Here is a 24,811-nt window from a genome sequence, read left to right as displayed (position 1 = left end):
TTAAACCTAGTTCTAATTGATTTCCATTCCGTCCATTTTCTACCATACAGTTTTGACTCCCTATATCTGACTTCTAAGGCCACAAGGCAACTATTGCCTATGGTTATTTACTTGTGGGTTCTTCTTTAGCCCATTTTCTTATAATCCTGCTTCTTTGTAGGACTGAATTCATCTACTCCTTCTGTATCAATTCCTGAACTATGTGTCTGCTCTTCTCTGGTGATCTCAGCACTGTCTGCTCTTAGAGCTCAGGGGGAATTCCTATTATCCTCCTGATTCTGAAATTGACCTTACTTTGGGCATTGTGATATTAGTGATGTCTGTGTACTTTGGTTCTGTGTCTTTTTATATATGAACCAGGTGAGTGCTCTCTGCTGATGCCAGCCTCCCAACCAAGGTTTTTTAGCAACATATCATGGCAACTGAGTATAAGACAAATTTTACAGGAAGGCTCTGTCATCTGTGATGGTTGGGTGTCAGCTTATAAAGAGACTGAGCAAAAAGCCATATACAAATGGCAACCTCGTAGTTCACACAGATGTGACTTAGGAGAAGCTATATGTCTCTTTGTCTCCCTTCTCACTCGTGCCTAGATCCTGCACTATGAGCTGCTGGCCATTCGTGATGCCTGCATCAAACTGGAAAAGGACTACCAGCCTGGGATCACTTACATTGTAGTGCAGAAACGCCATCATACCCGCCTTTTTTGTGCTGACAAGAATGAACGAGTGAGTAAGAGATTGAGGAAGCCACTCATACCCTTATCCTGTGTCCCTTCTCTTAATATGGAAAAAGCCCTTGAGATAAATTTGGGGATTTAATCCTTGGTTTGTCTGTTGTCTCTGGCCCCTTCCCCCAGCTCTTGTCCTTCCCTTTTTTCCTTTTGTCCCCTCCTGCCTTTATAGTCCGGCTCCTTCCTCCTAGCTCCCTCACCTGTAGACCCCTCTATAGACCAGCTCCCAGAGAAGAAAAGAGAAGTACTATTTATTGAAGTTCTGTTATATGTCAGACACTGTACGAGGTGTCTTCCTCACAGCAGCCCTGTGAGGTAGGTATTATTACCTCCAGTTTAACCTCAAAAAAGTTAAATGACTTGCTAAAGTCACACAGCTAATGAATGGTAAAATCAGGTCTGTGTGACAGTAGAAGCCCATTATTTTAATATCTAATATCCTCTAGGAACAGCAACTTCTGCTTTACTTTTGAGATTCTGGTGGGCCAGGCAGACCTTGGGATCTTGGGATCTTGGTTGTCTTTGTCTCTATACAGATTGGGAAGAGTGGTAACATCCCAGCTGGGACAACTGTGGACACCAACATCACCCACCCATTTGAGTTCGACTTCTATCTGTGCAGCCATGCAGGCATCCAGGTAGCCGGGCTATGTCCAGGGGTTTCCAATGGGTCAAAAATGAATTGATTATTCCCATTGTCTCTAAAATATATCAGGTGTCACTGAGGGCATTCAGAACAGGATTATTCTCTTAATAAGCTTTTAGCGTATATGAACAGAAGTACATTTTGAGCATCTTAAGCAGGATTGCCCGTAACAAGGGTATTTTGTGACATAGGTAGCTTTGTGTGTGCGTCTTCCAACCCAATCACACTCCTTTTTTTTTTTTTTAAAGATTTTATTTATTTATTCATGAGATGCACACACACACACATACACACACATACACACACAGAGGCAGAGATACAGGCAGAGAGAGAAGCAGGCTCCATGCAGGGAGTCCTATGTGGAACTCCATCCCAGGACTCCAGGATCACGCCCTGGGCGGAAGGCAGGTGCTGAACTGCTGAGCCACCCAGGGATCCCCCACCACACTCTTAATAGTGATCCTATTCCTTAGCATTGGCCATCCCTTCTGCCCAACCTGGGGCCCCCTCACCTTCCTATCTTCCCAGGGCACCAGCCGACCATCACATTACTATGTCCTTTGGGATGACAACCGTTTCACAGCGGATGAGCTCCAGATCTTGACGTACCAGCTGTGCCACACTTACGTACGATGCACACGCTCCGTCTCTATCCCAGCACCTGCCTACTATGCCCGCCTGGTGGCTTTCCGGGCACGATACCACCTAGTGGACAAGGAACATGACAGGTGAGGCCTAGGATCAAGGTGGCTTTCCTTTAGCATCAGCCTCTGGTACTAGATCCTCTCAACTTTCCTTGGGCAGAAGGAAATGAATATTATATAATATGGTATCTTTGGGCTCATATGCCCAAATCTGGGTTGGGGCTTTCTCTTAACTTGGTATGGGAATTGGTACTCTGAATGGGGGAATGGATTAGCAGCAGCTCAGTGCACCAGGAAGGACTTCTTTCATTTTTGCTTTTCAGTGGAGAGGGGAGCCACATATCGGGGCAGAGCAATGGGCGGGACCCCCAGGCCCTGGCCAAAGCCGTGCAGGTTCACCAGGATACTCTGCGCACCATGTACTTCGCTTGAAGGCAGAACGCTGTTACCTCACTGGATAGAAGAAAGCTTTCCAAGCCCCAAGAGCTGTGCCGCCCAAATCCAGAGGAAGCAAGGAGGAGGAGGGAGGGTAGGGAGGAGTTCAGAAGGCCTTGTTTCCTTCTACAAAGGGGGCAAAAGGGTGGGGAACAGGGCCAGTAAGCCAGACCACCAGCCAGAAATCTTTGATGTCCACCTCATGACCCCCACCCCTCCACCCATCTTGTCACATCTGGCCCTGACCCCACTGGACCAAGAGGGGCAGCACTGGTGCCCACCATACACACAGGTGTCTCATGTGACTCACAGTGCTAAAGACTCATGCCTGACAGCTTGCTAAGGTCGGCTCTGCAGCCCCGCGGACAAAAGCTGGTAGGTTTGGGTTTGATACTTTAGATGGGAGAGTGAGGGGCTTGAGAAAGTGGGTGGGAGGAGGGAAGGATTTTTTAGGAGCCTTAATCAGAAAAGGTCTAGATTTGTTTAAGAGGAAAAACGAAACCAGACCCAGATCAATATTTTAGAATACTAGATGTTTTAATGGGTTGAAAATCCAGTTTGTAGGAAGATTTTTAATGCTAATGATTTTGGTTGCTCCTCCCCCAGCTGACACCCCTTTTTCCCTTATTCCTTTCTCTCTACTTTGTCTACCCCACCTTACACCTCCTCCCTGACAGACATCCAGCCCCTAGTAAGACTTAAGGCACTATGGCACTTAGCTCTGAAGTGACACGACCCTGTCTTCCTTCCGCCTACTGGTGGGTAACCAGTGCCTTCCCTGTAACGGTAATGCTGCAGAACTGCAACCTTTTGTACCTTTCTTTGGGGGGATGGGGTGGGGGTGGGAGAGGAGGTAGGTGGGGAAGAAATACCCCTAACCCAACAAGCCTCTAGCCAGAGCGCCAGCTACTTTGCATTCAAAGGAATTAACTTCCATATTCATTGAGCTTTTAAAAAGATCACAACCTCAAGATGGTTAAAGTCCATTGACATTTGCACTTTCAGACATGACAAGTCTAGGAGCTGCTGAGATGACTGGCCCTTGGCCTTTCCACTTGACGCCTCCTTTTCTCCCTGTCGTCGTCCCCCCCCCCCCCCAGCCTTCCCACCTGCCTGGGTCTGGAGTTACTTACATCGCATTTCTCATTCTTGGCTTCTTTTTTCCCCTGATGGTCAAGTCGATTATGTTTCAATATTTCTTAACTGGGGTGTCTTATAACAAATGATCTTTAGGTCTAAAATAAGAAAAAAAAAAAAGAGCAAAAACTAAATGTTATTTTTATACCATAACTTGAGTCTGTTGCCAAAATCTGGAAATCCCTCCCATGCCCAATAAGTTTACATCCCAGAAACATTGAGCCATCAGAAGGAACTATGTACCTGACTTATTCTTTGGCCTGGCTAGGTAGGGAGAGTGGTTATCTCCCCAAGGTGGGGCTCAGGCTCCACCCTTCCCCTGTGCAGATAATATCGTTTTCTTGCTGTAGGCGCCCTCCTCTGCACTGCCCTGTACTCTTCCTGCAAGTGCATCTTCCCTTTCTCTAGACTGTTCTCTGACACTTTGGCTCATCCCAGATTCCAGTGTGTCCTGTGGACAGGCTGGGGGATTTTGCTGCTCCCTATCGCTTCTGTTTACACAAATGAATTTTTCCCAGTTTCCCACTAGGGCATGTGAGTGGGTGGCATGGGCCTTTGTTTTGTTTTGTTTTGTTTTGTTTTTGTCTCCCTGGATAAAGATGGGGTTTGGCTATCTTGCAGAACTGGAAAAGTAGGGGGTTTCTAGCTTGGTGCCTGCTGGCCTTGAGGCAAGGCCCCCTCTTTCCTTAACTGTTCATTTTTTTCCTATCCCACTGCTTGGGATGAGGAGTTGCAGCTTCAGTGTGGAAGTTCCTCTTTGTGAGGAGCCTGGGCTTGGGTTTGCCCCAATCTGGTGATGAAGCCATGACACTTTAGACCTAGCTCAGGCTTGGAGGCCAGTCTGAATCCTGGCCTGTGTGCTTAGAGCTACCATTTCCCCTCTCCAGCAGCCCTTGTACAGACCCAGATTTGCTATGCAAAACAGTCTATCCCAGGTTCTGTTCTGGTTGGCTACTTTGTTCAGCAACTTCACAAAACGTAGCACAAACATTGATTATGGAGAAGGCATCAGGACTGTTGAGTAACTCCTCCTCTACTTCTTCCCTACTGGCTACGGCATGGGATGCCCCATGGGCACAGCCCAGCTGAAGAACAGAATGGAGGGCTCTGGGAGGAGGCAGCTCACTGGAGAGCCTACATTCCTTACACAAGTGCCTAAAGAGAGTGATGCCAACACTCCATCTGCCCTGTCCATCGCCTTCATATAGTGTCTACTTCGTGTTCAGTCACCCTTTGGGGAGGGGAGCTCTCTTGGGACAATGGGCTCTGCATGTTCTCTTCTTTGGGTGCATTTAGGGGCTGGGATCAGGGCACTGTTCCTGGAGGGTCCAGTCATTCACCAGCATTTGCAAATATCCATAGGGAGCTGGTGGTAACCACCTACTCTCAGCAACAAGTTTATGTTCTCCTTTTTTCTCTTTGCCTCACTCTCTCCATTTGGATTTTGAGCTGGGGCTTAAAAAGCATTTTTTAGCCCTTGGGCATTGCACATGCCATTCATGAAATAAAAAAGCAAGAGAAGCAGTTTGGGCAATGGCAAGAAAATGACTTCTTGCTCTGATTTCTTTTTTTTTAATCTTTGAGACTTGAAAAATATCCTTGACCTTGAGGATTATTCTTGTTTGAAAGATGGTGCATGCAGTTTGAGAAGTGGTGTTAGCAACAAGCTTTGGATTTCTTGGATTTGGTTAAGTGGTGCTTCTTACTTGTGCTCTGAGAAAGTGTTGGGGGGACCCCAGCCTCATCCTCTTGGACAGGTCTCTTGCTCCCTTCATTCTACTCTCTTGCCTCTCTTTTCTACTTATCTCTTTCCCTGTTGTCCTTTTCCTTTTTTCAATTCACTAAGCTTGTTTGCTGGCCTGCCTGCCTACGTGATGATGAATTCTCTGCATGGCTATGATAATCCCACTGTTAGCTAGCAAGGTCAGGCTTAATACTCCTTGGCTGCAGAAGACCAAGAATCTGTTCTCCAAGCCTGGTGATGTTCTCTCTGGGCTTGACTGCCATCGATGTTATACAAAGGCAGATCAGCAAGCCTGCCTACCTGGCATGAAATCAGGAGGGCTTCTGACAACTTCCACACCTGTCCACTCCTTGGGGTTGGTTTCTCTCATTGCTTTTTCTAGATCTGGTTCCATGTCTCTACTGGGGCCTCCCTTTTCTGAGGATGTCCTAGGGTTGAGCTACTTGGTTTCCGGTGTTGGGGGGTTAGGGGATGGACATGGGGGAAGAAGAGAGTGATCGGAAGAAAATGGGAGAGAATTTGGATAAAAGATGGGAAAGAGCACTGTTTATTGATCATTTTTCCAGTCTAGTCTGACCCATTGGGGGTTGAGGTGCTATTGCTGAACCTTGGGATAAGCCTGGGGCTATTGTTGATGGGAACTTAGGTTTAGAATAATGATGAGGAAGGTACCTAAAAGCATGAAATCTCCCTAAAAACCTCCTGGTTCCCACCTACTAGATAGCCCCACTAAGGCCTCCTCATTGGCTAAGCAACAATGTTCTTGGATGGGTTTTGTTTTTGTTTTTGTTTCTGTTTTTTTGGGGTCCAGAATTCAGTAAATGAGGCTAGCACTCAGGATGGGCAGCCAAGGGGACAATTTGACTTCTTTGCTGGCCCATGGGGTATCTATCTGCAAGGCTGGTGGACAGTGTTTTAGACCTGGCATCATGTGTAACAAAGAAGAATGGAAGTTCCTTCCCCTTCAGGGTGGAAAGTCATCTCAAACTAGCCAAAATGCAGTTTTGGAAACTACATTGGGGGAAGTTATTTTTTATATTTACTGGGCCTCGGCCAATCCAGGATGGTAGCTGGGATGCCTTCCTTTTAAAGTCTGATCATGGCAGGGATATGCAGGGCACTCTTTCCTATTTAGCCTTCTAAGCAGATTGGGGAGAAGGGATTCTCTGGTTTTCTCTTTCCCCCCTTTTATTAGGACTTGCCTTCTCCCTAGGCAGGGAGAGAGGCTAGGTTGGTGCTCTCCCCTTACTCTATTCCTACTGACTTAGAACCTCTGGCTGCTGTTTGGGAGCCTAAGAATGGGAGTGGAGGGAATGGGCTCAAAATAAAACAGAATAAGGTGGGGAAGGCAGATTTCCTTCTTTAAAAAGGAAAATAGGAAACCCTCCAAGGATTGTGCAAGTAAAGACAATGTGTCAAATGCACTGAGTCCCCTGGTGTAGTAGCAATAAGGAAAAATGAAATGACTTTCCTGTGCACACAGTCCAACCCGATTGGTGTGTGATGTTGCACTTAGCAGCCATCTGGTGGGCATGTGTGACTACTCTGGGTTTCACTTTAGTTTCTAAACTTTTTATCCCTCTCAAGTCCAGCATGGATGGGGAAATGTCCCTGGAGCCCCACAGCTGTGTACTTGTTTGCATTTGTTTCCCTTTGAGACTTGTGTTTGTGTCCTGCTTCGAGCTGTACCTTGTCCAGTCCATTGTAAAATTTTCCCAACAGCTGTAATGTACAGTTCCTTCTAAAGCAAGCAACAGCAGCACAATTCTGTGTTTTATAAAGACAACAGTGGCTTCTATTTCTAAAGTGCGGTCTCTCTCTCTCTTTTTCCCCAGCCCCATTAGCAAAGCAAACTGTTGGGATTAATTATATCTCTGATAGATTTTAGGTTAGACTAATAGATTGTTATAAGAGCAGAACCATCACTTATATAGGAAAGTGGATAAAAAAAATACCAGAATGTTGAAACTACAGATTATATGTAATCCTTCACAAGCCCTCCATTTATTCTTCATTCAACAAACCATGCAAAGCATTGTGTCCAGCAGTATTGTTGGGGGAGGAAGCAAGCACAGATCAAAAATGAGGAAAACCGTGTCTCTCTCCTTAAGGAACTTAAAGTTTCGTGGGGGAGAGGAGTGGCCAAATGATTCCCTGGCCAAATGGTGAGAGACTGATACGAGGCTATTGAGCTGTAGCAGTGAAATAGGAAAGGGAAGATTTTTGAGAGATGCTCAGAAGATAGAATTAATAGTACTCAATAGAAGATGGAAGGGAAAGAGAGGAGCAGAGTCTAATAACGCTCAGGTTTCTGCTTGAGCAATGGGTATATTGGGACATTTTTCTAACCAACACTGGGGGAGAAGGAAGAATATAGAAGAAAGATGGTGAATTTTGTGAAGACCGCCTTGTATAAGACTGAGTTTAGAGGTTCCCATGAGGCAACAAGTTTAAGGTTTCCAGTAAACACATATTTTAGTTCTCAGGGAATACTACAGAACTGCAGTTGTAGATAACGGGATTCATACTCCTATAGATGGTAGGTAAAGCTGTAGGAATGAACAAGATGGCTTAGAAAAAGAGTAGATCAAGAAAAACATAGTGTCCAACTCCAGGAAACACAATTTAAAGGATGAGAGGAAGCTGAGCCTAAGAAGACTGTTAAATCACTACTAGATACCTTGTTTAGTTTTTACTTAATGAGGTAGGAGAAAAGTTAGAATGCAATAGGATCCAAGAAGGGCATAATTAACAACATGAACTGCACTGAGGAGGAGGTATTTTTTTCTACTCAGTTTACCATCCTCCACTCCATCTTCTTTGACATCTTACAACTATGTGGTCATTCTCCAGTATTTCTTGAAAGTGAGCATTGAAAAAACCTAATTTAAATAAGGCTAAGACCAGGATTTCCGAATTGTTCACCACAACCACCACCTCCACCTCCACCTTCCTCCTGTCCTCAGGAGATACTTGTAAAAGAATAAAATAAACAAACCTAATTTTGTTCCTAACCAGTGTCCTAGATGGTGTTCCAGTGCACTTGATAGCACTTAGCAGCTTGCTTTATTTATTTTCATGACGTGTTTTCCCAGAGCCTGTGAACTTCTAGGAGCCAAAACTACATTGTTCATTTTTTGTCACCTCAGGGCTGTAGCATATATCAAGGGATCAATATTTGTGAATAGAATTGAAATGATCTAGAAATTTGTGGTTCATGAATACAGAGAGGGAGTCAAGAAGTGATACTGAGTGCACAGGATGGACCTGACTCTCAGGTAAGTAGAAACTTAACCAGATTACCATTACCATCATCTTTTCCTAATCTCACCCCAGCTTGGAGGTTTTATGGTTTTGTACCTTAAGCTGATGGTACAGTTGTCAAGCATGTAAATTCTGGCATTCCTCCCTGGTATTGCTAGAGCACTGTTATTTCTGTGTACTGGGGGAAGATGGCTCAGAGATGGATTCTGGCACAGGACCTAGTGAGAAATTTTCAGTAGCAGCTAGTGTGTACATAAATGGGCCTAGCATTCCTCTGGAAGCCAAGTGTTGTGACTTTTCAAATTGCAAAGCTAACCTGTGTCTACCACCTGTCAGATGCCCTTGGAAGCAAGCCAGCCGTACCCAGCTCCTTTTCAGCAGCCAGGGTTGGTGAGATTGATCGAACTTGAACAGATTGGAACATGGAGATTTTTCCCAATTGAAATAAAACTCGAAATAAATCTATGACCCTTAATGAAGCAGAAATAAAGTATTTAGTAGAGTTAAGTGGGAGGGTAATCATGACACATTTTTGCCATAAATTTTAGTTTTAGAAATGATTGAGATTCTAAAGGTTTCAGATTCTGACTGTTGGTTGCTGCTCAAGAGAAAAAGATAGTGGGCTTCCACTATCCTGATTTGTCTGGTCCTGGAGCTCAAGATTTTGAGTAAAGGCTTGTCTGAATACCCCTGGACATTCCCTCTTTAGTATTGGTTGAGCAGCCTTTCCTTTGCTGTGTCAGTTGGCAACATAAACTGTAGCACATTCTTGTCTAGGAAGTGCCTTGGAGCAGAGTGAGGCAGGGTATTTGTTGGGTATCTTTTGGCGTAGCAAACCCCAGAATCTCATGGCAGTAAGGGTTTGGTGGTTAAATGAAAGGGTTATAGTGCAAAGAGAAGACTTTCAAGTTCTGATCCCAGGCCTTCCCTAGACTGCTGTCTGCACTGCTTGAATGGAAGGTATCATTGAATTGTAGCAAACAGCTGTCCCTAATTGTTCCTAGCTTTCAAGCCAATTTATTCCTCTGGCTACAGGTTGAGGAAACCTGGCAAGCTTAGAAGTTGCAGAGCATGACAGAAGTACTCTTAACTTTAAACTGGAAAAGTGGACTTTCTGGGGCTGAGGCATATTTAAAAGTTCTCCACGTTAGTACCACGACTGCCTTCCTTCCTCAGGATACCATATCAAGGATTTTGGACCACTGTGGCTTACCCTTCAGGAATACACTGCCATTTGTTCCAGATGCAAGAGCTTCGGGACTATTCTCTTGGCAAAGTCCTTTTTGGACAAAGAAGTCTTAGGGACCTTTGTAGGGAGCCCTCCATTCCTTTTCCCCACCTTCTGAAGGCAGGGAACTTTTGTCTTAGAAGAGACATTGGGAGTTCCCAGCCATGTTTTTGGAAAAGGCCTATGGCTTCTTAATGGAAGCTATCTGAAAAGGGGGAGGGGCTTGGATCCTTTGAAGTACTTGAGCAGGTGTTTTGTACAGTATCTGTTATTTAATTGCATCTTCACAGCATTTGTGTGAAGTAGTTTGCTTGTTAGCTTTAATTGCACATAACAAACCCCCAATTAAATTGGCTTAAATAAGAAACCAGTAACATGATAAAGAAATCTTGATTTAATATGGCTCCAAGGTTGGTTAATAATTCAGTGGCTCAGTGATAATACCAACAAACCAGGTTCTCAGTGACTTTCCTCTGCTCCTCTGTGTTGGTTTATGCTAGTTCCCCTCAGGGTCGCAAGGTGTTTATTGTAATTCCAGGAAGGAAATGCTGACAGAATAATGTCTAGCAGAAAAAGGACTAATTTTTCCTTACATTTCATGTTAAAGTAAGGAAATCCTTGGAAGCCCCAGCAGATCTGGCCTCCTATCTCCTGCACTAGAAATGGGTCATCTTCCCACTCTTGGCAAAGCAAATGAGATCATCCATCATGAGAGGTTTAGATTAACTAGGAGTTACCTTTGAGCAGTTATCCTGCTTCATCAATCTGTGGTTTAGAAAGACAAGTCTGGTCTGCTAGGCAAGAAAGAAGGGGATAAGGATACCTGGGTAGATGCAGCAGTGTCTTTTCTACTTGGGTACTTTGGCTTTTAGAGATGAGTACAAGGTTCAGAGTGACTTTTTTGGAATCACATACAGCAGCAGAGGGCCTTCAATCTCAGCTTTGTCCCTAAGGCCAATGTGTTTTATATCGTGTTCTGCTGCAGTACAGAATAACTCTCTCTCTGCTATGTAAAAACCGATGGTCTGGGAGAAGAGATTTGAACTCCAGTCAAGTTGACTACTTCAACACAAGTTTAAGAGAGGATTCTATCCAGCTGCTCTCATCATCCAGTTGTGATGTTTACCTAGCACAGGAAGCCTAGGAATGCAACTTCAGAGGGCACTGATTTCCTTGTCCCTCAAAGGTCTGTACTATTTTATAGTTCTCCCTTCGGAAAGCAACCAGTGTCACAAGGGATGAGGACAGAGTTTTTAGCCTGCTTCTCAAGCCCTGTTCTTGAAGCCCAGTCATCCATCCATCCATCCCACAGCCAGGCATTGGCACTGTTCTAGACCCTGGGGCTATGGCAGTTAACAAGATACACAAAGACCCTGCTCTATGGCCTTGAAAGCCAACTTATTTGGGAATGAGGTTGGCCATAAATAGGGTGGTCCAGGGAGAGCCTCATGCAATTTGCTTTTGGCAGAATCATTAGACCTTTCGCCTTCCCACTTCTTGATATTGCAATTAATGTACCTTTCACCTGGGCTCCTTCTATGATGAAGTGATGGTGTCCCTGAATAGCAGAAGTAGATGGGAAGGCCTCATTGACATTAAACTGAATTAGGAGATCCAAGTCCTCCTCCATCAAGGTCAACAAGACAGTGACCTTCCTCAGCGGTTCATCACCATGTTTATATTCTGGGAGATGACAAGCGTGCAGTCACTTAGGGAATCAGTTCCAGAATGGGAGGTTGAGGGTGTGATAGACCCTTGCACAAGTGTTGGTATTTACCCTGTTGGATGCTGCTACTGATTTGGATTCTGGATAGTCAGGCATTGAAAGTAACTTTTAGGATACAGTGTTTCATCTGGTAACAATTTGATACTTTGAACTCCATGTATTCTGTAAAAACGGTTAAGAGGGATCCCTGGGTGGCGCAGCGGTTTGGCACCTGCCTTTGGCCCAGGGCGTGATCCTGGAGACCCGGGATCGAATCCCACATCAGGCTCCCGGTGCATGGAGCCTGCTTCTCCCTCTGCCTGTGTCTCTGCCTCCTCTCTCTCTCTGTGACTATCATAAATAAATAAAAATTAAAACAAAAAAAAACGGTTAAGGGTAGGAAGAAGGCGGAATTGAAGTCAAGACAGAAGAGGGTTTGAATCCCATCCATTTAGGAAACGTTTACTGTAAAGTAGGTGCATCTAATAAGTGCTTTAAAATGTTATCGATAGCAAACTTTCTCTTCACTAACTTTTAGTTAGGCTTTGCTCTGGTTTGTGTACGTTCCCTAACCTCACAGCAGTTATGTAAGGTACGTTATTCTCTCCATTTCTCAGATAAGAAAACAAACCCAGAGGCTCAAGCAACTGACCCAAAGTCCCTCCGTGACTGGGGGGGACTGAAGATACTTCTCCTTTTTTCTCTTTGTCCCAAACTTTAAAAAAACAAAAAGCATTTTGATTTTTAAAGGTCTAAATTACATTACTGATGTTTAGGGACCCAGGCAAAAATCACGAATCTCTAATCTGAATAGCATCACCTTTCATTAAGGCAACATATTAAGGACCTACTGTTCCTAGTGAGTGTGCTGGCCGCGGTAAGCTAGTGCTTAGAAGCCTGTGCGGGGTAGGGGGTAGGGGGCACACAAACTAAAGTAAAACTACAGGTTGGGAGGATTCTTAGGGAAATGCTGTAATAGAAGAACGCCCCCTCCCCCCATTAGTGATCAAGAAAAGACCTCTCTGAAATAAGGCTGCGGTATAAGAAGGTTCTGGGGCACGGAAGGGAAGAAGGGAAGCTGAGGGGGGAGGGAAAGGAGAGGCTCTGTTCCTGGCCTAGGGAACCGAGCCGAGGGGCGCCACGTGGGAAAGGAAGAGGCTTGCCCACAGCGGGGACGGGGAGCGGACGGCGTAGCTGCAGCCTAGTGGTCTCGCTTGGAAGGAAGGGTCGGCGCGCGCGGCGCGCTTTGGCCCCGCAAGAGTCGATCTCGGCGTGCCGGGACGCTATTAAAGCGTTTTAAACGAGGACATTATCCGATGTGGTGTTTATCTTGTTCCTTTTTTTTTTTTTTAATTTTTTTTTAAATTTATGATAGTCACAGAGAGAGAGAGAGAGAGAGAGGGAGAAGCAGGCTCCATGCACCGGGAGCCCGACGTGGGGTTCGATCCCGGGTCTCCAGGATCGCGCCCTGGGCCAAAGGCAGGCGCCAAACCGCTGCGCCACCCAGGGATCCTTAAAGTCTTGTTCCTTTTTTTTTTTTTTTTTTTTTAAAGTCTTGTTCCTTAATACTCCTTTCCCGTGCTAAGTTGTACGGCCCTCCCCACCGCCAGGGTCGTCGCCCCCGGACTTGGGAGTGATCCTATAGTGGTCGCTTGACCGCTTTCGGAGGGGGCGGGGCAGGGGGGGGCTCGGCCGGGGCGGGGCGCGGGGGGGGGGTGCTCCGCCGGGGCGGGGGTTGCTGGGGCGGGGCGGGGGGGTGCGCTGTGCCTCAGCCGGCGGCAGGCCCGGGCCCGGCGCTCCCGAGCGGCCGCGCTGCAGGTAGGCTCCCGCCCAGGTAAGCGCCACTGCCTCGGGAAGGCTCCGCCCGGCGCGGGGTAGCGCCGACTGCGGCTCCCCAGGGTCGTCTCCGGCCGGCACGCCCCGCCCAGGCCCGGCCCCGGCCCCGCCCCCGCCCCTCCCCGCGGCCCGCAGCGACGTCGCAGCCGCACGGCTCGGGGCGGAGGGCGCGGCGGGGGCGGCGGAAGTGACGGCAGCGGGCTTCCGGGGGCGGCCCCCGGCGAGGTCGGCGGCGGCGCCGCAGTCGTGGAGGGGCCGCGGGAGCGGACGCGGCGGCGGGCGGCGCGCCTTCCCACGGGGCTGTCCCGGCCGCCTCCCGCTTCGCCCTCCGCCCGCCGGGTCGCGCGCTGCCTCCCCGCGGCGGCCGTCCCCGAGGAGCGCTCATCGCCGCCCGCCGGCAGGCCCGGCGTCCGCGTCGCCCCTGCGCTGCCTCCGCGCCCCCAGCGGCGGGCGCCCTTCTCGGCCGAAGCACCCCCCCAGCTCCATGAATGGAAATCGGCTCCGCAGGTGAGCGAGCCGCGGCTGCCGGGCGGGCGGGGCGGGAGGAGCCCCGGAGCCCCGGAGCGCGCGGTCGTCCCCCTCCCCGCCCCCTCCGTCCCCGCGCAGCCCCGCCGCGGGTCCCGGGCCCGGAGGACGCGAAGCTGCGCGGAGGGCGGGACGGCGGGGGGCGCCGCTGGCAGCGTCGTGCTTCGGGGTCCTCCCGCGAGCAGGCGGGCTTCGGCGTCGCCTTCGCTGCTCGGGCGGCCGGCGTGCGGGGTGCGCGTCCCGCGGAGCCGCGGGGCAGCGGGAGCCCGGGGCGGACCCGGCCGAGGGCGAGGTCACGGCCCGGCCGCAGCTCCTTCCGGCCGCCGCCTCCGGCCCCCGGGCCCGCATCCCGCTCCCGCGGCGACGTGGATCCGCGAGCTGCTGCTCGGACTCCCTCCGCCTTCCCTGGTCCCCGGAGAAGACTCTCCTATTCCGGGAGTTCTGGAAATTAAAACAACCTGCTCTCTCTCCTCTTGGGAAAACGGCAGTTTTTGAGAAAATCTGCAACATGGGCAGTACTTGCCTTGGGGGAAAATAAATAAATAAATAAATAAATAAATAAATAAATAAATAAATAAATAAATAAATAAATAAATAAATAAATAAATAAATAAATAAGCAAGCAAGCACTTTTTTTACGATTCTAAAGTAACTAGGAGACACAAAGTAGCTGTTACATAATGACCTGCTTCCCAAAAAATCATACTTATAACGTGGTAGATTTGGAAGTACGCTTCATCCAGACGGTAACACATAAGTTGATTTTTGGAATATTGAGGTGGGGACGGGCTGTCTCGTTGCTGATGGAGATCTCAAGTTCCTGAATTTCACGTGTCGTTTTGCTAGTCTGGGAGGTATTTGAATATAAGAAAAAGTTAAGTGATAAAGGAGATCGGTGACCTAAAGATAATGAGGGGTTTCGTTGATTAAGTTAAGAAGTGTAATTGTCAAAAAAAAAAAAAAAAAAAGAAGTGTAATTGTCATTAGATGCAAACAGCGCTCAATTTGTAGCGGGGAGGGGGGGCGGGAATGGGGCGAGGAGATTATTGCAAGGTTTACATGAAATTTTTTCTAATCAGTTTCTTCTGTTTCTCTTTTGCATTCTTTTTTCTGTCATCTTCATATTTTCTTTAAAAGGGATACTTTATAGATTGTGAAGTTTTATTAATTTTTTTCTTAAAGTTACTTTTTTTTTTTTAAGATTTTATTTATTTATTCATGAGACACAGAGAGAGGCAGAGACACGGGCAGAGGGAGATGCAGGCTCCACGCAGGGAGCCCGATGGGGGACTCGATCCTGGGACTCCAGGATCACGCCCTGGTCCAAAGGCAGGTGCTAAACTGCTGAGCCACCCAGGGATCCCCGAGCTTGTGAAGTTTTAGATTTTCATTTGTTTATCATTGATTTGTATATTTCTGAAACTGTGCCCTGCCTTTGTCTTTTAGTTGTGTACCATACTTTTGAGTGAATAGGATGATCTAGGGCTATAGGTGACTTTTACATAACTGTCCTGTTATCAGGCCTGGAAAGCAAAACATGAAAATTAAACACTTTATTAATTACCCTAAGACTTTTAAAGATAGTTCAAAAAAATTTTTAAGTGTTTTTCACCTTTGGGTTTTTTGTATGAAATTATGGCCCAATGTATGGACAACATCCTCAAAAATATTTCTGAAGTCCAGTCGCCTGGCCAACTGGTCCAACTAGCCAAGTGTGATTCAGTAAACACTCCAGTGAGTTCTTGAGCTATAGATAAGTCTTACGTCTTCTTTTTGCATGTGCCATTGCTGAAATATATACACATTTAACTATCTTCACATCTGGGGAGGTAGAATTAGATAATATCGACCGTATGCTTAGACCTCTTGAAACTCAAAGTTTGCTCTTCAATGCAGTTCATACATGATTAATCTAATAATGGAGATAAAGTATAATATGGCTCAGAATTGTCATCATCAAAAACAAAGTTTCCATTCTTCCTGGGTCTTATGTGTAATTGTTAATGCTGCACGTGTAACTGAAAGCATAGTTGGGTAAAATACACAACTAAGTTTTAAATCAAGAGTTTGAGAGGTAAAGAGGGGGGGTGCCTGCCTGGTTCAGTCTTTGGAGCGTGAGGCTTTTGATTTCAGGGTTGTGAGTTGGAGCCCCATGTTGGATGTGGAGATTACTTAAAAATAAAACATAAAAAAAATAGGTCCATATTTAGGTTTAAAATATTTTAGACATGGGGGTGCCTGGTTGGCTCATTGGTAGAGCCTGTGACTTTTGAACTCAGTTCTGAGTTTGAACCCCACTTTGGGTGCAGAGATTTCTTAAAAACATCTTCTTAGACATAAATGTTTTGATAGTCTATTGAGTAAATGTTGGATCTTTGCTCCAATTTGGTTCTAAGGTTTTGGTTTGTGTGTGGAAAGTCTTAGGTATTACCTTATGACAGGCTATTTTAAATACTAGTTCTTAGGAAGATAAATAGGAAACTTACATTTATTTACATGGGGGGACTTGGACTTTGGATACAAATGCTATGTTAATTGTTTCTGGGTGAATCATTACTAAAAATGAATATTTGTCCATTTTTGCATGTAATATTTTAAGTGATTTTTTAGGGTGTCCTGTTCATTGTACTGATTTAGAACTGGGTGAACTGGGCAGCCCTGGTGGCTTAGTGGTTTAGAGCCGCCTTCAGCCCAGGGTGTGATCCTGGAGATCCAAGATCGAGTCCCATGTCAGGCTCCTTGCATGGAGCCTGCTTCTCCCTCTGCCTGTGTCTCTGCCTCTCTCTCTGTCTCTAATAAATAAATAAAATCTTAAAAAAAAAAAAAAAAAAAGAACTGCGTAAACTTTAACCAGAAAAGCTAGCACAATTGGTTTTTAAATATAACAATAGTTTTTCATCTGTGCCTGTGACTCTTTAGTTAGGAAAACTTCTTTTTTTTTTTTTTTAAATTTTTATTTATTTATGATAGTCACAGAGAGAGAGAGAGAAAGAGAGAGGCAGAGGGAGAAGCAGGCTCCATGCACCGGGAGCCCGACATGGGACTCGATCCCGGGTCTCCAGGATCGCGCCCTGGGCCAAAGGCAGGCGCCAAACCGCTGCGCCACCCAGGGATCCCCTAGTTAGGAAAACTTCTAATGAAATTCTGGTTGTTTTTTTTTATAGTTTAGTTACAATTGGACTAAAAGTATTTGTTTTAATTCCAAATAAAGTGTGAATGGAAGCTGCAGAAACATTCATTAGGATATCACTTCTCCTTTGTAGCAGGGTTTTAGGACCTATTCTATAGGTATTTTTAGGTGTAGTTAGACTACTGTTTAAGGGAGAAGGAATTGTACTTACCTGCCAAGGAAGAAAAACATTTGCTTTTACTTGAAATTAATGATGTGCAAAGTGGTTTGATAACCTTTGGTCGCAGTCTTATACAGTGTTGCAGGAGTAAATAGACCATGTTTCTTAGTGATACTCTTAAATTCATGTTGGGATCTGCAAAGTGATTTCAAGGCTCTGGATTTTTTTAAATACTAAAAATCTAGGGTTGCCTGGTTGGCTCAGTCCATCAAACATCTGAGTCTTAGCTCAGGTCGCGGTCTCAGGGTCCTGAGTTCAAACTTCATGTTAGGCTCCATGCATGGAGAATTAAAAAAAACTAGAAAATAATAGAATAGAAAATAAAATCATAGAATAAAAAAACTAGAAAAAAATAATAGAATTAAAAAACTAGAAAAAAAATCATTTGAGAACAAGTTTCAAAGAAACAGAAGTTGCATATATGAAATTAAGTTTGAATGAGATGAATAAAGTATTTAATCTTTTAGTATTTTAGTGCTTAATCTTTTTTAAATCACTTTGGAATATAAGTTTTCTCACTTGTGGATTTTTGTCTTGAAGAAAAAATTGTCAAAATGCTTCTCTGTCTACAGGGCATGAATTTTGAACACGCAAAAGGTTTTTCTACTTGGTTGCCACTTAAATTTTAACTTGTGCTGTTCTTGAGTGGCCATCATGACTTTTTTTCCTGATATTTGCTGCTCTTGACTAGCAGTGGGACTTAAAAATATGCAAGATTATTTTGATTTTTGTTTTAGAATTTAATTTCTCTTACAGCGCTGGAAATTTTTTTCCCTGAGGGAAAATTGAAAAGGAGGCAAGAAACAATTTTGTTCTTCTAAACAAAGACTTAAAGGAGAAAAAGAACATATAGGTAACCCTGAAATGTAATTTGAGTAATGTAATGAAGACTTTTAAAATCATGTTAGCCATGTTTCCATCATCCTGATCACTCTTTAAGTTTTTAAGCCAGGTTTCAAACTAGTAAATTTCTTTATTAAAATAATAATAAGGAATTAAGTAATTTAAGAAAGCTGCTAGAATGAAATGATTTCGAGATATTCCTTCCTTTTGCTCTTTTTGGAGAATTTTATGTACTAAGTTGGTAACTTAGATTTAGTTTATATTCATTTATGTTTTCCAGTGGGAACATTGTGTTTATTTGGTTCTATAAGCCAGGCTGATAGCATGCAGAGACCTGGGGCCCTGTAGAGGGGACATTTCCTGGAAGAGTTCTCTGTCGTATATGGGAAAACTGTAGTTCAGAATACAGTTCTTGCTAAACTGTCATAAACTGTCGTATTTTAATTGATACTGTTTTCTAGTTTTTTCATATAGCAGCCATCGTGTTTCACATAGATCTTTATAGTCTAAATATTTGAGAGTCTATCTGAAAGATAAAATAATTAAATATTTTGTTAATCTAACAAAACACCTTTTAATATTTAAAACTTGGGATATAGAATAATTTATAAGGTTTTTTTTTTTGATAGATGGGGGAATAAGGCAAGTAATAGTTCATTTTCTGAGAAGATAAAACTAAAAATACAATTTATTTAAGAATAGTATCCTTTCCTAACCTATATAGTCTCAGTTTGTTGGGGTAAATAGCATTCACCAGACATTCCTACTTCTAATTCAGTTGTCTAGGATACCCAATAGACCCCCATTCTTGGCTCATTAACAAAACAGATGTGAGAAAGAATATTGTGTGGTTTTTCAACCATAATGGTTATGCTGTTAGGATACATGAACAGCCTTTCTGTATTTAGAGTTTCTGTAGTTTTCTGCCATTATCTGTGTTAATATTAATAACTTTCTTTGGCTACCGTTGCTTAAAAAAAAGACTATTGAGATTTAGCAAAACCATGTCACATAACTGTTATTTTCTTTTAATGTGGGCTTTTTGTCTTTTGGTTACAATAAAAAATTGTTTACATTATTCTGAAGTAATAGTGAAGTAATTTGGAGGAATTTTTTGTTTTGAATTAGCCAGGTTTTTTTTTCTACGTTTGTTACTGAATTGTCAAGTTCTCGAGAAATTAGAAGCTATCTGTACAATACTAACATGGAATATTTTTATGTTTTTCACTCATGAAAGAAATTTTGCAAGAAAATGTTCTCAACTGTAGGCTTATATAATACTGTTTTTGAGTTATCACCAGTGCTTGATTTTTTAAAAATATTTTATTTATTTGATAGATCACGAGCAGGGGGGAGGGGTAGAGGGAGAAGCAGGCTTCCTGCTGAGTAGGGAACCTGGTGCAGGGTTCGATCTCAGGACTCTGGGATCGTGACCTGAGCTTCATGAAGGCAGACGCTTAACCAACTGAGCCACTCAGCACCTACCCAATACTTGATATTTTAAGTGATTTCTAAATCTTCTAACAAAAGAAGTTCATTAATGTATTGAAATTTTTTAAAAAGCTTTCAAAGAATAGATTGCAAAATGGGCTTATATCTTAGCAATTAAGTCTTCCTTTTTTTAAAAGAAACTTCTGGTTTCTAAATTAAGACTTGATTTCTGTCTGTATGTTTAACATAAAAGTGGCATTACTTTAAAATTACTCAAAATTTTCCTAAAATTTTTGCTTGGCTGACCAAAGTTTTTCAGAAGTTAGCCCACCTTTAATTATGAAGTAAATCTCAAGGCATTTCTGTAGTGCGGGACCTCTTTGGGTAGCGTGCTCTCTGGTTTGCAAGGAGCAAAATGCCTTTCTAACAATTACTCCCCTGGGGCAGCCCCGGTGGCCCAGTGGTTTAGCGACACCTCAGCCCAGGGCGTGAAACTGGAGACCCAGGATCAAGTCCCGCACTGGAATCCCCGCAGGGAGCCTGCTTCTCCCTCTGTCTATGTCTCTACCTCTCTCGGTGTCTGTCATGAATAAATAAAATCTTTAAACAAAACAAAACAATTGTTCCCCAGTACTGCCATCTGAGAAATTTTACCCTCAGCAGGCTGAATTTCTACAAGGGATTATTTGGCTATAGTGAAATAATAAATGTAATATGGTAATAAGTGTGCTGTTTGTACAGGTTCATTGAATGAATACGTAGAACTAGTAGGCGGGAGGTTACTAAAATTTCATGCTGATGTTTACTGCTTATCCTTGTAAGTTCATGTAGTAAACAGATGTTTTATTATGTCAAAGTTTGAAGCCATACAATATATTTTCCAAAACAAAAAACAAATTTTTTCCTTGGTATAAAAACACTTATTTATTGTTTTTAAAAAGCAAACAATAGAGTAAAGTAGAAAGTGAAGGGGTGCCTGGTTGATGCAGTGGGTTAAGCCTCCAACTCTTGGTTTCAGCTCAGGTCCTGATCTCAGGGTTCTGAGATCAAGCCTCATGATGGGCTCCTTGCTCAGCGTGGAGCCTGCTTGTGACTTTCTCTCCCTCTGCCCTTTCCCTTGCATGCTCTTACTGTCTCTCACATGAATACATAAATCTTAAAAAAAAAAAAAATAAAGTGGAAAGTGAAAATAATATCCCATGCTCTGGATAAAATCATTGCTAATTATTTTGTCTGTCTTCCCAGACATCCATCCATCTCTCCATCCATCATTAATTGTTTTTTTTTTTTTCATTGTTTTTAACCTGCTTTTTCTACTTAGTAAAGTGTCCTGGACATTTTTTCCATAATAATACTTACATTTTTACGGCACTGTGATGATCTTTACTCAGTGCCTATTTAATCAGTCACATTGATGGTGGTTTAGGTTTCTTTATTATTTTTCATTGTAAATAAAACTTTGCTAAGTATCCGTGTGTGTGTGTGTGTGTGTGTGTGTGTGTGGTGCCCTAATTCCTAGAAGTAGAATTGTTGAAACAAGATGTATTCCATAAATATTGGAGGAGAAGTTCCCAGTGAAAATCTACTATTTTCATAATAGGCAATAGTATATGCTATCGTTGATTTATCCACTGTTTTTCATCGTTCATTTGCTGTAGGCCATTATTTAGCTTGGGACTCAAAAAACTAATACAAGTTAGATGTTAGATCCCTGAATAACATAACATCCTGTGAATGTATATTGTTTTATGTTCGAAGTTTAATGTGGTCAGTTGATACTAGCCAGTACTTACTATAAGTACTGAAAGAAACATTTGAGGTGGAGAGAAGTTCCAGATAGTGCTTTGTATTTCCGTGTAATTATATCTTCAAATCTAGTGGGCAGTATATGTATTTGTTAAATAACTGAAATATGCTTCATGGGAGTATAATTTGTTGCATTGACAGAATTGCTTCATTAATTTATATTAAAGTATTTTTTGGATACTTAAACTTGATGATGATTTTATAATAACGATAGTTTGTTACATTGCTTATTCATGAAACAATTTTGGTTTTTTGCCAGTTTGTATAAATAGCACCCGACAAAATGATGGGGAAAAAATTGGCAGTGTGATATAGTGTACAAAGCATGGGTTTTAGAGACAAATCTGGCTCTCAGATTAACTGACTTGATAATGATGTGTCATTGTAGATTCAGTGATTGTAACAAATGTACCACTTGGGTGTGGGGATGTGGATTGGGAGGCTCTGGGGATGTGTGGGCAGGAGGCATATTTACCGTCTGCTTGATTTTGCTGTGAACCTAAAACTGCTCTTAAAAAAAAAAAAAAAAAGCCTAGGGGTGCCTGGGTGGCTCAGTTGAGCATCTTGGTTTTGGCTGGTCATGATCTCAGGGTCATGAGATTGAGCCCTACATCAGGCTCCTAGCTCAGTGCAGAGATGGCCTCAGAAATTCTCTTCCTCTCCCTTCTGTTCTTCGCTCTGCTTGTGCACGCCCATGTACACATGTTCCCTCTTGCTCTCTCTCACTTTCTCAAATAAATAAATAAATAAATAAATAAATAAATAAATAAATAAAAATACATTTAAAAAAAAGTTTATTTAAAAAGTTAACTGTGACTTTGAGTGGTACATTTAATCTTCCTTAACTTTAATTTCCTTGTTGTACAATGGGATGGTAAAGAGTTTAAGTATGCAAAGGAAATGGCACTTCTTTTCTTATTTCTTAAGACTTTTGTAATAGAGAATTGAAGATACTTACAAATAGGCAGAATTATGTAATAAGCTACCACGTACCCATCACCCAAACCTAACAATCATAAACTCATATCCAATTGTGTCCCTTCTAATGTCCCGTCCCTTGTATTTTTTTGAAGCATATTCTACTCATAATACTGTTTCATTCATAAATAGCTACTGAGTATTTACAAAAGATACAGGCTCTTTACATAAACCATAGTACCATTATCACAGCAAAATAATAATTATTGTTGATATCAAACATCTAATGTTCAAACTTCTACTTAGCTGTACTTTTTTCTAATTTGCCCTTTATTTTCATTTTTGAGTTCAGATCCAAATAAATTTCACACGTTATGATTGTCTTTTTAAAATTCCAGTACAGTTAATATACACACTGTTACGTTAATTTCATGTGTACAGTATAATGATTCAACAATCCTATACATTACTCAGTGCTCATCATGGTAAGTGTGTTCCTAATCCCCTTTACGTATTTCACCTATCCCTTACTCTCCTCCCCTCTGGTAACCATCAGTTCTCTATATTGAAAAGTCTGTCTCTCTTTTTCATTTGTTTTGTTTCTTAAATTCCTCATATATGTAAAGTATGGCATTTGTCTTTCTCTGACTAATGTATTTCACTTAGCATTATATTCTCTAGATCTGTCCATGTTGTTGCAATGGCAAGATTTCATTCTTTTTTATGGCTAATATTCCATTGTGTGTGTGTGTTTGTGTGTGTGCGTATATATTCCCCTTCTTTTTTTTTTTTTTTAAACCTTTCTTTTTTTTTAAGATTTATTTATGATAGACACAGAGAGAAGGAGAGAGAGAGGCAGAGACACAGGAGGAGGGAGAAGCAGGCTCCATGCTGGGAGCCCGACGTGGGACTCGATCCCGGGACTCCAGGATCACGCCCTGGGCCAAAGGCAGGCGCCAAACCACTGAGCCACCCAGGGATCCGCCATTCCCCTTCTTTTTTATGCGTTCGTGATTGCTATGTCTTTTAAGTGCTTTTTTAATCTAAGTTTTCTGTCCTTTTATCCTATGCAGTTTATGGATTGTTTGTTCTTTTAGAGTTATCACAGTCTGGATTTTGCTGGTTCCATCTTCATTGTGTGATTTAACATGTTCCTTTCAATTTACTGTTAACTGCTAGGACTTAAAGTCTTGATCACATGCAGGGGGGATTCTTTTCAGACTTACTCCAGTGAAGTTTTGGTTCCCACTACTTTGCTGAAATTGCTCTTTTTTTTTTTTTTTTAAAGATTTTATTCATTTATTCATGAGAGACACAGAGAGAGAGAGTCAGAGGCACAGGCAAAGGAAGAAGCAGGCTCCCCTTGGGGAGCCTGATGTGGGAGTCGATCCCAGGACCCCGGGATCACTCCCTGAGCCAAAGGCAGACACTAAACCACTGAGCCACCCAGGTGCCCTGAAATTGCTCTTATCAACATCAGTATAGAGTTAGCTAAACTCAGTAGTCAATTCCCAAATCTTCATTTTATTTGACCTTATTTAAGTTGCTTCCTTCTTGAAACATTTTTTTAGATTGATTTATTTTTTAGAGAGTAAGATACAAAAGCACAAGTAGGAGGGGCAGAGGGAGAGGGAGAGAGAGAATCTCAAGCAGACTCTACACTGAGTGCTTAGCCTGATGTGGGGCTCTTATCTCATGACACTAAGATCATGACCTGAGCTGAAACCAAGAGTTGCAAACTTAATCCACTCTGCCACCTAGGCACCCTGAAACATTCTTTTTTCACTTTTTCCTCGGTACCACTCTTTCCAGGTTCTTCTCAACCTTACTGGATATCACTTTTTTGCCTCCTTTATTATGCCCTCTTCATTTCCCCAATCTCTGAACATTGGGAGTATCCCAGGGCTTAGTGTTCTTCTGTTTCCTACCACAGTTTGGGTAATCTCCAGTCCAGTGGTTTCAAATAGCACTTGTATGCCCAGGACACTCACATTTATGACTCTAGCCTGGACCTCTCCCTTGAACTTTACACACATCTAATTGCCTACTAGACACCTCATTGTATAGATCCATCAAGCTTAGCATGTCCTAAAAATTTATTTCCTCTCCAAATTTGATCCTGAGTCCTTCCTAACTCAATAAATGACACTTCCGTTCTTTTAGTTGCTTAGACTGAAAACAAACATCCTTGAGAGATCTTTTCTCTCACACCACACACACACACCCCTAATTCATAGCAGTTCCTATCAGGTCTACCTTATAAATGTTTTCCACATCAACATCACTCCCCCAAGTGCTACAACCCCATCCCTAGCCAATATTATACTTTGCTTGGACAATCAGCTAGCCTGCTAACTGGTCTCTCTGCCTGTACCTTTACATACAGTTTTTCATACAGCAGCCAGAGTGATTGTTTAAAAAAAAATAAAATAAAATCATAATGCTTCTTGACATAGAACCCTTTGTTGGTTTTTATGTTTCAGAATACAATCCAAAGAACTCATTATGGTTTTCAAATCCCATATGATCTGATCTCCCATTATCTTCTGACCTCATCTCTTATTCT

At 43.1% G+C, this 24,811-nt stretch overlaps 2 protein-coding genes across 8 annotated transcripts in view; both read left to right on the top strand.

The window, feature by feature from the left end:
• Positions 1–7,145, top strand: part of LOC140602452 (protein argonaute-1) — a 35,599-nt gene extending 28,454 nt beyond the window's left edge. For 5 of the 6 annotated variants that reach the window (XM_072771967.1, XM_072771965.1, XM_072771966.1 and 2 more), the window contains 4 exons: positions 594–728; positions 1,270–1,371; positions 1,908–2,107; positions 2,347–7,145. In XM_072771967.1, coding sequence (XP_072628068.1) covers positions 594–728; positions 1,270–1,371; positions 1,908–2,107; positions 2,347–2,455 — 546 coding nt within the window. In that variant the 3' untranslated portion in view covers positions 2,456–7,145. The remainder of the gene's footprint in view (positions 1–593; positions 729–1,269; positions 1,372–1,907; positions 2,108–2,346) is intronic. The other variant, XR_012005405.1, reaches the window with a different exon arrangement.
• A 6,578-nt stretch (positions 7,146–13,723) lies between these two features.
• The window catches only part of AGO3 (argonaute RISC catalytic component 3), a 120,603-nt gene continuing 109,515 nt past the window's right edge, over positions 13,724–24,811 (top strand). Inside the window, exon 1 of one of the 2 annotated variants that reach the window (XM_072771971.1) lies at positions 13,724–13,879. In XM_072771971.1, the coding sequence (XP_072628072.1) occupies positions 13,861–13,879 (19 nt within the window). In that variant the 5' untranslated portion in view covers positions 13,724–13,860. The remainder of the gene's footprint in view (positions 13,880–24,811) is intronic. The other variant, XM_072771970.1, reaches the window with a different exon arrangement.

The sequence above is a fragment of the Canis lupus genome, chromosome 13 (assembly GCF_048164855.1).
Source record: "Canis lupus baileyi chromosome 13, mCanLup2.hap1, whole genome shotgun sequence".
NCBI lineage: Eukaryota > Metazoa > Chordata > Mammalia > Carnivora > Canidae > Canis > Canis lupus.
This window is presented reverse-complemented; position numbering and strand designations above follow the sequence as displayed.